This window comes from Micrasema longulum, unplaced genomic scaffold (assembly GCF_059751315.1).
Source record: "Micrasema longulum isolate JH-2025_06_02 unplaced genomic scaffold, ASM5975131v1 h1tg003257l, whole genome shotgun sequence".
NCBI classification, from domain to species: domain Eukaryota; kingdom Metazoa; phylum Arthropoda; class Insecta; order Trichoptera; family Brachycentridae; genus Micrasema; species Micrasema longulum.
Genome location: NW_028280341.1, coordinates 824 through 13895, shown reverse-complemented (window position 1 = coordinate 13895; position 13072 = coordinate 824). Strand labels below are relative to the sequence as shown.

The window sequence follows — 13072 nt, the reverse complement described above, 5'->3', positions numbered from 1 at the left end:
AGGGTGATTCTTTTGGTCGTGCTCTGAGCGTCAGCTAATGTTTTTTTCATGTTAGAAATTAAATAAAAAATATTATTACTTTTAACTTCAACTTTAAATAAATGAAGCAATTGCCTATGAATATTTCATTTTAAATTTCTTATTTTTGCATGTGTATCGACTACACAGCACCGGAATGCGAGAATGTTTTTGGCACAGTAAGGGAAGGTTTAAAAAGACACGAAGTAGGAAATTTATTTTTAAATCTTAAAATAGTACGCAAACCTAATTACGTACAATTTAAAAGAAGCGTTTGCCTACCATGCAAGAGGTCGCGGGTTCGATTCCCGACATGGTTGAAATTAAATATTTTTTTAAAGGGATGATTTTACACTACAATATTTTCATGGCCCTGGACTGGTACCTGAAACATAAGACCAATCTTCTTACCCTGATATAACAAAAAATGGTCAAGATACGCTGCAATTGGTGTATCAGTGCAGTGCCCTATGCACCAATAGGTGTGGAAAGGGAATGATGATGCTTATATTTAATTAAAAAGATCTTTATTTGCTGGATCTGGAAATGGATTTAGAAAAATTATTTGTATTTTCAAAATCAATATGGCTATTGTGGAGAAATGTTTTCATACATTACTTTAAAAATAAAGTATTATAAAATATGTTCCTACAAAACCGCGACATGTTTGGCCTTGATAATTGTGATATCGAAATTCGTGACGATGTCCTATTTAAAACGGTCATAAACAAAGTTCAAAATATACATGAATCGTGACGTATTAGGTGCGTGGCCATTGCAATGACCGTTTTCGCGGGAAATTAAAATTATAAATTTAAAATTATTTCTTATGCAACTAATAAGTACTTGGTACAAAAAAAAAAAAAAAATTAAGTGATATTTCCCTATTGTAAATAAAGAGATACATTCAAACATTCGTGAGAGAAAGATATGTACATACTTTCTTAGTTCGGATTTCTGTGTAACTCGCTGTCATCACTATGACACTATTTTTTTTTATTTTTTTTTTTATTTAATTTTATTTATTCAAATACATATCCCAATATTACAAAAAAATTATAATAACGTATCCCTAACTCTAAGAGGCCAAGAGCCCTGTGTTGAGTTGGGATACAACATAATGGAAAGTGAAAGCATGTGCATTAGAGTTGCCCAATGATGTAGAAAGTTTTTTTATTTTTTTAGACATCAAAGTAAAAGGGGTCTAAAAAGTTGCATTTTGGATCACATTGAACGTAAAAATTATTAAAAAATATATCCCATACTAATTTTGGCCCTCAACCGAGGTTTGAAGTTTATAACTGTCTGAACATTTCGTTAATTATCTATATTATTTTTCTGTTCATGTTTACCTTCTTGAATAAAAATTAATATTAAAAAAAAAAAAATAATTATAAAAAAAGTAATGTTAGAAAAGATACAACTTAATCACATAGCAAATTCAAACATGTTTTAAAACTACCGAAATGCAAAAAGTTTACACTCCGCGGAACTAATTCCGTTGAGCGCCTAGCTAATGTTGACGAAAACAATGGCTCATTAAAACAATGCTACCCATTTATTACAAAACAAAGTGCAACTCATGTCCTAATATTGCACATTATAAAATTTAATTGGACTGATTTTCTTACTTAAATATGAAATGACAGCCGGTTTTGCGCAAAAAATTTACGTTTTCGAAAACTTCAAGCTCTGGTTGAGGGCCAAAAGTAGTATCGAATATTTTTTCAAATATTTTTTGCAAAAGATACTAAAACAATAAATATTTTTCAGATAATAGAATATTCTCTTAAAGTACACCGCCAACACATGTTTTAATAATTTGTCTCACTCTGTTTCATTGAAATATTGCGTATTGTATCTTTTTCAAGTTATTTTTAAATGTACCTACACTTAAGATAATATTTAATTTTATATAAATTATCCTTACACTGTATAATATTCACCAGTCTGAAGATGCCCATTAGAGGGTGAAAGCGCTAATTGGTCAAAATAAATAAGTGGAAGTGTACCAAGTATTTTTTTAATTAATAACTTATATGTAAATATAAGTTATCACATCAATACAAAATACTTTTTTTCGTTAGCCATAATTTGAGCATACGCCTTACTCCTGTATTTAACTCACTATTAGTTACATATTTTAGGTATACTGTATTGCAGTGTCTTTTAGCCATGTTTATTTAAATATCTAGAAACAGCTGGCTCTGGTATAGCTATTCTAGTAAAACTGGTGTTGTTATGTACCAATTTATGTGCGACGGATGCTAACTCAAAAATTAGGCCCTTGCAAAAAATATTCCCACGTTATTTTAGTTATTTATACTTTTACAATTTTAGTATTATATTTTTTCGGATCAGCCTCTTTATAATAATGGACAAAGGATTGAGAAAGTTGACAGCTTTTAATACTTGTGAGTACACATAACTGAGGATGGAAGCATGCATAAAGAGCTCGCAACCCGCCTAGGAATTGCTGGAGCAACTTTTAACATGATGCGTGTTGTCTGGAACTCTAGTCTATACTCGGTCAAAACGAAACTCCGATAATTCAACTCTTGTATAATGCCAGTTCTTCTATATGGGTGCGAATCTTGGCACCTTACCAAAGCTCAAAACACCAAACTTCTAAGTTTTGAGAGTAAGTGCTTGAGAAGAATATTAGGTTTAAGGTGGTTCGATTTTACAACTAACATTGAAGTCCGAGAATGGACGCAGCAGCCTTCTATAACGAGCGTCTTGAGGATGCGGCGGTGGACCTGGCTTGGACACGTGCTGCGCATGCCTCAGGAGAACCTAAACCCAAGTTGCCTCTTCTTTACACCTGCGGGATCACGCCGTCCTGGAAGGCCGTCAATGACGATCCTTAGACTTTATTCGGTGGAATGAAGGGGCGCTAGATTGACATGGGAAGAAGCGAGAGTGCTGGCTGGCGATAGGGTCTCCTGGAGGCAACTGGTGATGTCCACATGCTCCACTTAGAAGCGGATGTGGAAAAGAAGAAGAAGAAGATTTTTTTATACAGAATAATGTTCCCTCACTAGGGTGTCCCGTGCCAAGGGAAACATTTTACAATAAATAATGAAACATGCCTTAAATTAGTTATTTAATATATTAAGGAAATAAAAACGTAATTAATCTAATTATCATTAACATAATAAGCAAAATAAACTAAAATAATAATAAAAAAAACATAAATTCAAATAGACTTGTAGACAAAATTTCATAATCCGGACACAAATATTTACCTATTTGGCTTGATCCGTGCGCAACCCACCTCCACTATCCATTTCCCAATAGAAATTTCATATTGTGAGTAGATTATTGTGCTTATAGACAATGGAAGGAGATTGTACGCTTTAAACGAGTAGTAGGCTAATCCTCTTTGGCCGAAAGTTGTAATTTTAAATTGTTTTTGCAGCATCGGGGTGGAGTAGCTATTAACTCTTGTATTTGTGAAATGAGTTATGGAAGGTAGAGAATAATATTTGTGTACATAGAGTAACAGAGCTTTTACAAGTTCTTTTAGGCTTATTATATTTCTTATAGTTTTACAAAAGTAAATTTGTTTTTTAAATTTATTTTTAACATGTTTTTTTTTTTAATAAAAGAAATATTTGCGTTCCTATGATTTACCCAAATATTTAATTTTGAGGGCCATTTTCAACGAGTTGTAAATAACTCACTATTAGAAAATGGGAATCAAGTTGGGGTAGAGTAGGATCCGAACCACGGACCTATGGTCCGTGAGTCCGAGATACTAGCCACAGGACCACAACTCGATTTTTTTTTTAATGTTCGATTTGATTATTACATCTTAAATTCCCATCTATATAAATGCCTAAATATTTTATTGAATCTACTCTGTCCAACTCTCTCGTTATATACTCGAATAGTAGAAATTTTCTGTACCCGCGCGAGAAGGTTCAGAATAGCGCCCCTGGGGTGTTTGACTAGTCACCTCGCCTTCGTGTCACAAACAATAAGCTGAGATACGATGCATTTAATGTTCCAATACAGTGGGCTATGCATCACTGGGTGCGGAAAAGAAAATGATGACGAATCGAGAGAAAAATCTTCATGTAACTTTTCTTATCATTATTTCAATCATTCTTGTGTAAGGGGTTAAGGCGAGATATTCAAAATGGCCGCCGCCTAAGTGATCAGCTGATTCTGTCAAATTATTATATAACTTGCTGACAAGCGTGCAATGAATCACTATTCGATCGGCTTGTTTCTCCGTCCGTGGGCTAAAGTTGGATGGTTTTATGTTTTGGCCAACCCACAGACGTCTAGGACGCTGAAAAAATCCGCTAATGTATTTGCGATGCTTTAAAATAACGGGTGTTTTTTTTTGCCGGTACAGAACATTCGATTGATAATACTGTCTTTTTTTTAGGCCAATCAACAGGCTAGAGTAAGCCCTAACAGATTGGCATTAATGAGCAATACTTCATCTAAACAGTCTTAACACTTTGTATCCCGAAGCCGTGTAAACACGTGATTATATAACCACGCATTGTATCCCGGTCCCGTGTTTTCATGTGATTTACCAGCTGTTCAAAAAAGTGCATTTTATTGACATCAGTGACTTTTATTAGTAATTTTTGTCTGCTGGTAAACTACGTGAAAACACGAGACCGGGACACAACGCGTGGTCGACAATCACGTGTTTACACGGCTCCTGGATACAAAACACAAAAAAAGGAGTGAGACGCTGTAGGTATATATGCGAACATTGCAATGTGGCTCTCCATAATGACCAATGTTGGCAAAACTATCATACAAAAATGACGAATTAAATAGTTTCAAATAAATATGAGACGTTAGAATTGATTTAACATAGTATTTTCATAATTATTACACGTTTAAGAAGCCCTTCACAAAGCATGAAATTTCACGAAAATGGGCCAGGTACAGGGTAAATTCTATCTGTATTCGGCGTGTGTTAAAAGTGTTCAAATATACTTAAATTTACAAAATGTGTAATTAACAAAAGGTATAAATATGGCATAATCTAGGCGGACATGGCAAGTGTGACATCGCGAGTCAGGAGTGACAACGCCGCTTGCTTCTTGAAAGCCTGTCCTTGCTTTAGAAACACATCGACAGTACCGTTTAGTGAGATTTCGTTCACTGTTCTGGGGATCCTTGGCAGAGGGGAAAATAATCCGATGTTAGTTTTATAATTTTCCACAGCAAAGACAGGATTGGTACGCAAGTTACGGCGAGGTACATGAAGGTTTATCTAAGCAAGGATATCATGGGCATTTATACAGTTAGATATTAATTTGTGCAAAAATATCAAAATGTCTTGTCGAACTTATTATGAAAGGGCATTTTACATTTACGCTCTGTTTCAGTGAAAGAACTCCCTCCATATATCCGGAAACCGTTTCAAAGAACAATGGTCTACCTATTTATTTTATTTCTTTAGCTCAATCACAAATAACTATCGGCGTTCTAATACGCGACGTGATAACAATTTCTCACCATGGTTGTTTTTCGTATTCGCGATCACAATGCAACATCCGTGAACACCTAATATTAAATGTCATAATAATTACTTTTCGCGACGTATAATCCTGCTGCGCAATCACATACATATTTGAATTTCACCGATGTAAATATGGAAAATATTCCAAAACTGCTATTTTCATTTATTTATTTATAATTTATCATGCTATTCATTGCATTTGGCCGGCGGTTGGCAAGCCAAATGTCAAGGAAAGCAGTCGCTATAGTAATTAAAATTTAATTTTCACTTTTTTGTATTAGATACTCCTTACTATTTTGCAAATCCAATATATTGATTATTTTTTAAAGTAAACGCCGATTTTTCGCCAATGAACTGTATTTATTTACGAGAAAAAAAACAAACCGACTCGAGCGTTGACGTAGAGATTACACACGCTTTGACTTATGACTGCGATAACTTAAGCATGTTTATTATTGTTCATTGTGATCGCTCAAATGCTTAGCATGTTTTTAAGCACGTCGATAGTTATTTGTAATTGAGCTTCTGTTTCGCTCATACTTTTTTTTTGTCAGTAAACAAGTTACTTTTAAAAATTTCGGTACAGTCCACCGCGATTTTCATTATCATCATCATCATTCCCTTTCTGTACATAATGGTGCATAGGGCACTGCATTGGTACACAAATCGCAGGGCATCTCGCAGACACGAACAGGAACAACGCGTGCTTGTGAACTTGCCCCGACCGAAATAAATAACCGAAAAAACAAACTCATTCCAACAAATATTCAGTGAGTCTATTCAAAGTTGAATTTAGCTTAAAAAACACCCGATACATGAGTAAATTGTGTTTCCTCGTGAGTCATGGCGGCGAATAGTGAAATGCATCACCACCGACTGCTTCCACGTGCTGTAAAAACAAATGTACAACTTATTACAACTGAAGCTTATTCATCTTGAATGTAAAAAAAACAACCGGACTTCATTGGATTAAAAGATTAAAACAATGATAAATGAACTAACTTAATGACCAAATTATTACCGTTGTAATTTTAATAAGAGATCTCGGGGTGATTCTAGACAACAAACCAAATTTTAATGAACACATTGACTATATCATAAACAAATCTCTTGAATTATTTGGATTTGTTAATAGAGCTACATCCGATTTTGAAAATATATTTACTCTAAAAACACTTTACCGCTCATTGGGTCGTCCCATTCTTAAATACGCCTCCGTAATATGGTCTCCTTCGTATGTTACTCATATAAATCGCATCAAATCAGTTCAGCATAAATTTATAAGAAAAATTGCGTTCAAACTAGGAATCACAAGAGATCACTTTAACTTTATTGACATGGAACTTTTCCTGAATATATCCAGTCTCTCACAACGTTGATTTTTAAGATACTTAATATATTTTTTGATGTTCCGACTATTCTCCAACAAATATCTCTTAATATTCCTTCACGTAGACTCAGAAATAATGAAATTCTGTTCCTCGGTCATCATAAGACTAATTGTGGTTTCCATGCGCTTCTACCCAGAATGATTAGATTTGTAAATGAAAATCAAGATCTAAATTATTTTGATTGTTAATTGAGTTTTTTACAAAAAGGCTGAAGAAAGATTCCCAATAAATTGACTGTTTATTTGTGGAGCTGGATTCCATAATACCTATCTAATGTATTAACTTGTCTTTGATTTTCTTTGTTGTATTCCTTCTATTATTTGTTACTCAATTATTATTGTTTTTCGTAATATAATTTGTTCAAATTGGACATTGTCCGTAAATTTGTTAAATAAATAAATAAATAAAATTACATGTACCATTGCCAATATGCATCAAAACAAATTGGGATCATATTGGAAAAGGGAATAAAGAAATGTAGATTTACTAGTAATAATACATATATTACATACTAAAATTTAAGACGTACATATTATAAAAAGACAAAAAATACATAAAGAGACTCTTGTCTGTATGTAGGAGAATCCTGCTCCGCAAAACCCCTTCGGATACATGGAACAGATCAACATCCAGAGCGATGTTGTTCGAATCTATGCTGACGCCGTCTTAGCTAATTATCACAAACCCATGCTCATCATAATCTCAGAATTGTCGATCATACCGCGCAACAATCGATTAAAATGTCTAGTCAAATACACATTCCTTCTAGTCTATGTCTAGTCAAATACACATACCCTGGAGAAACTTGGTCGGGTTGAGCCAAGGATAATACCGGCACTCTCTCATGTAGAGGTATCTCAGAAAATTCTTTTGGATTTTCTCTATCATAAGAGAGTACTTCAGTTAATGTGGCCCCCAAATCACTAAGCCACTCTCGAGTCTATTTCGCACCAATGAGTTGTAAAGAGTTCTCAGGACACTGGTATTTTCAAAAACCCTGGCAGTACGCAGAACAAATCCTACCATCTTCAATGCATTACCACTGATTGTCTCTATGTGTTCATAAAATGTCAGGGTGCTCACAAATCTAACGCTCAGATCCTTAACATTCGATACTTGTAAAATGTTATTATATTTTTGCCTCACATCACATGCCTCAAGTACTCATATTTTCTTTTCTTTATGGTCTGAAGACCAAGAGTTAAAGGGGTACTGAAGTACTTGATTTCCATTTTCTAATAATGAGTGCTAAGGTTCTTGAGAGATCACGTCTATAGAATGGATAGCTCCAGAATCTACTATACCGTGGTCCACGAAATCACAGCTGGTTTCCGTCTGCCCGGGAGACCACCAAATAGATGAAAGTACAGCTGGAACTCGACGTCTCAGAAATCACCCTCTAGCCGATAACAGATCAAATGATCTCAACAGAGAAGAAGAAGATCTATTTACAACTCGCTGAAAATGCCTCCAAAATAATAGTATTTTGGTAAATCATAAAAACGCACATATTTGTTTAAAGAAGTTTAAAAATCCGATAACCTTACCGAAATAGACCAATCTCTTAATTTATCTTCATTGGAGAGACGTAGAACTGAGATGGACCTTATATGCATTTTCTAAATACTTAATGCTGTGTGTAAAGTCCCATCTCTGTTGCAATCAATTTTTTTTCATGTTCCCAATAGTGTCACCAGAAGTCAAAATCTGCTATTTATTAAATCTTCTAAGAGCAGCTTTTGTTTTTATGCCCCAATGTCCAGAATGTGTAGATTAGTCAATTCATCACACGACTCGGAATTCTTTAGGATAGATCTTCCAGCTTTTCTTAAATCTCTTCGCGACTAAAACAGAGTGGGATGAAGTTGGATTGGCATGGTTTAGCTCGGAGTCTTATGTCTTTCATTTTTATGAATATATTGTATACCATTATTGTTTTGCCCTTGTTTGTCTTTGCTACATAGTTTTATGTTCTTTGTTTTCTGAGTTTCTTGTATTTATGTTTCATCATGTAACTATTGTAATTGGCTTAGGCCGTATATATAATTAACAAATAAAAAAGATACGCTGCGATTGGAATCACAATGCAGTGCCCTAGGCACCACTTGGTGTGATCATAAAAAAAATTAACCTTACGTAATTTAACCATGCCGTTTGGATCAGTAAGACCCCCTGAAATAGGCTTTTTATCATCTTACCCCTATCTGCATCTAATGGTACATAGGGCACTTCATTGGTACACTAAATGCAGTGTATATAGATCATCGGCCTCGTGGCGCAATGGTCAGCGCATTTGCCTACCATGCAAGAGGTCTCGGGTTCGATTCCCGACATAGTTGATATGAAATATTTATTGTTTTACACTAGAATATTTCATAGTCCCTGGACTGATATCTGAAGCGTAAGACTGATCATCTTGCTTTCATGTAACAAAAATGATCAAGATACGATGCGATTAGTGTACCAATTCAGTGCCCTATGAACCAATGGTGATAATGATATCGATCATCTTTTACATGTTGGTAAGGTGATAAGCCAGTCCAGGAACATGATTAATAATATTAATATTTCTCGTCGACCTTCCTAGGAATCAAATTAGGGACCACATGCATAGTAGACAAATGCGCCAACTACTACAGTACGAGGCAAATTCATCTCCAATCGAGTTTCTTATTTAGATGTTTTACCTGAGAGCAGCCATTGATCGAGGCGAACGCACTCGTCCAGGATTCAAGTATTTAATATAGACGCTTAGCGAATTATTCATCTTCATCTGTCCGCAAACATACAATGATCCACCATATGTAATTTAACTGTGCCGTGTGGGTTTGTACCACCCCCTGGGCTGGTATTCTGAACGGAATTACGCGCAAAGAGATCGCTTTGTGAGCGTGTATTTAGTACGTAAATACGCGTTAAAAATGCGTTTTCCACGCGCGCTTCTGAGTTCAGAATACCACCCCCGAAATGGGTCTTTTTCTCGTCCTAATCCCGTTCGATGTCCAGGGTAGCTGCACGTGGACGGACGGGACCGGGGGCCACCACGTGGTGCTGGGCGGAGCCCCCCTACAGTCCCTGCCCGAGGCGGAGCGCCGCGCCGTGCGCCAGGCGGCCCTCGCGCGGCTGCGCCAACTCAACTTAGGCGTCCCTGTAGATATTCCCGATGGTAAGATATATATATTTTTTTTATTGTACATTTCAATGGGGAGTTAACAAAATTATCTTCAACTGTCTATAAAACAAGATTGAATTTTCCATACGAAAATATGCGAATGTGTATAAAAGTTTGAAGTATTATTTTTTTATTTTCTTTTTAATATATTTTTTATTATTCTTTCGCGTATTATTACATAGGTTTACAGTACATGTGAATAATAATAGGACTAAATGGTGAGGAAAAAAAACCCACATGGGCATAGCCTGTGCGTGGATATACTGATTTAAAGTCCTTAAAATGTAAGATGATTAGAATGACAGTTGTCAGAAAAACTGACGACATAACTTTGAAGTAACGTCTAAGGAGTGATTTATATTGTCACACGAAAAATCTTTCGTATTTGGTAAGTTAATTTATTTTTTTAATACAATTCTTGACATATAAATCAACATAAATATATAAAATCAGCTTTAGAACTTTAAAAAAAACTAAAATAAACCTAATTATTAACGACGTTCTTACAAGGTTGCATCATTTTGCAAAAACTTTAGAGATGGGACAAATTGATCGAATTTTCAAAATCAAAATTCGTTTGATAATGTTCACGAAAAAAGTATAAATATATGATTTATTGTTTCAGCATTTACTTTGTGGAAAAACATTTTGAATTTATTTAAAATAAAACACTTTGTAAATTTACCACACAAGAGTTTAATACATTTAAACACAATGTATTTAAGTTTAGTTTATATTTACACCTGAGGACGGGTAATACTGATTACCCGAAACCAGTCGTGTTTTAATGTATTAAACTCTTGTGTGGTAAATTTACAAAGTGTTTTATTGAAATAAAGTATAAATGTCTTATTTTCGGCGAATAATTGTATTCAACACACTAATAATAGGCTTATTTTTGCGTTTTTTTTTATCAATTTTCGGAAACAGAGTTTCATGTTTGCATGAAAAAATTGATAAAATCGATTTGATCGGTACATGATCAGTGATCAGTAATTCCCCATCACTATTGATTTGAGTTTAACAGCTGTCATTCTAATCATCTTACATTTTAAGGACTATAATCAGTTTAACGTGACAGCACGAATTTATGAACAAAATTCTACATACATTCTGATACAAACATGCACATACACATATCCATGCACAACATACAAGGGGCGAATCGTCAAAATAAGCAATTATGTCCAACTGACCATTATATTTTACTTTCGATAATGATGTTTTGTAGTAAATATGCTTATGCGAATATAAAAATAATAATTTTCTTTATTTTAAATCACCACCTCCGTTTATATCTTCCTAAAAAAATATCTATGAAGTGCGCCCAGCGCCCAGCCCGTTCTCAGTGAACGATGAAACTAGCCGATTACCTCAGCTTATTCCTCCATACAAAAAAGTATTCTATATTTTACATCTTTAACCCAAGTCAGCTTTTTTAGTACTAAAACAAGCTTGCAGATTACAAATATTATTTGAAGATTCTTTTTTTGGAAACTAGTATTTCGAACATTATTTCCGAAGGATTATTTTTCTCAGATAGGATGCCGTTGGCATTTATGTATCACATAGGACATGTGGCGTTTGCAGTGGCCGTTTTTTGGCATTATTAATTTTAAAAGGAATCGACCAGTGCTCAGTGTTGACAGTTACTGCTGAATTGTATTGTGGTATTTGTTAATAAACTTTTGTTCAAGTATTGTATTAAAATAGTGTAAAATAAAGCTACATATATATCGAGAGGTTAATAATAATTGTTGTTTGAGTTTATTTTCACCAAACCATAGAAAAAATAGTCATTTATAATTATATTACTTACATATTATGTAGTTTTATGTTGGTACAAATTGATTAGCGTTTTTTGTAGATTACTTATCAAAAAATCACAGCTCGCCACTGATATACACACATACTTGCATACACATATATACGCATTCACATATACAAAAATTTACAATATAAAAATTTTAGTACAAAAAAACGAAAATTAACTATAATTGAACGTAGTTATGCAGAAAGCAGCCAGCTATACAAAAATAAAACAGATAATAGCACTTTTGTGAAATGAGTGAATTATTAAATCTAAACAACAGTTGGAATGACTTTTACAAATGATAAACAATGAAAACATATGTTTTTTTTATAGTACAAACAATAATCTAATTATATATTTGACCAGTTTTAATGATTTTTATAAAACAATAAGATTTTTCTAGAGATGCGGGTGTTTTCTGCAAATTGAAAAATGCTTTTTTGTGATCGACACTATTTTCAGAAGGTGATTAATACAGTTTTTTGTACGAAAGCTGTCTGGCTGTTTTTAGCAGAACATAAAATTGACCTTCTTGCACCCGATAACATCAATATCTTATTTTTTCAAAATTGCAGACTGGCTGCTTTCTGCATAACTATGTTCAATTTAGCTAAAGAAATCAAGAACATCTCTTTTCATGACCAATTTTTAAACACATTTTTTAAATGAGTGATTGGTTAAATTTTTTGTGTCTCACATTATTAGTAAATACATTGTTTAGTCTGGGAGCGAAGAAGAGTGTATATCTCTGTCCTAGTAGAGGGATATTTTGATTTTAAGGCCATGCTTCTGACTGGTTCAATTTTGATTAGTTTTTTCGCGTCTGTATAAATTTCAAAGCATGTACGCAATACCCTCTTCTTATATCCATTATTTCAGTTTATTGAATAATAAGTTGGAGAGGTAAGTAGTGAGTTTTTTATGCGTTGGTAATCTGTAATTGGACAAGTTTCAAAACATATTTTGTGTGAATATTGCATTGTTCATACAGAAAATTCGATTTCACTCTGAAGACAATTGAATATAACTCCGTTTTCGTCCCATTTTAATTGAGCCCAGAGACCATACTTTCAATGTTCATACAAATGAACTCATTTTCAAAAAAAAAAAAAACATTGTAATCCTAAAGCTCCATTAACACAAAGACTAGTATTTTCCACCAGTTTTGGACATCAACTATC

General features: G+C 34.0%; 1 protein-coding gene across 1 annotated transcript in view; it reads left to right on the top strand.

The window, feature by feature from the left end:
• The window catches only part of LOC148270913 (uncharacterized), a gene marked incomplete at its 3' end in the record, with an annotated part of 33063 nt that extends 22991 nt beyond the window's left edge, over positions 1-10072 (top strand). The window contains exon 2 of the mRNA XM_088242062.1: positions 9913-10072. Within this exon, the coding sequence (XP_088098188.1) occupies positions 9913-10072 (160 nt within the window). The remainder of the gene's footprint in view (positions 1-9912) is intronic.
• Between the last annotated feature and the right edge of the window lie 3000 nt (positions 10073-13072).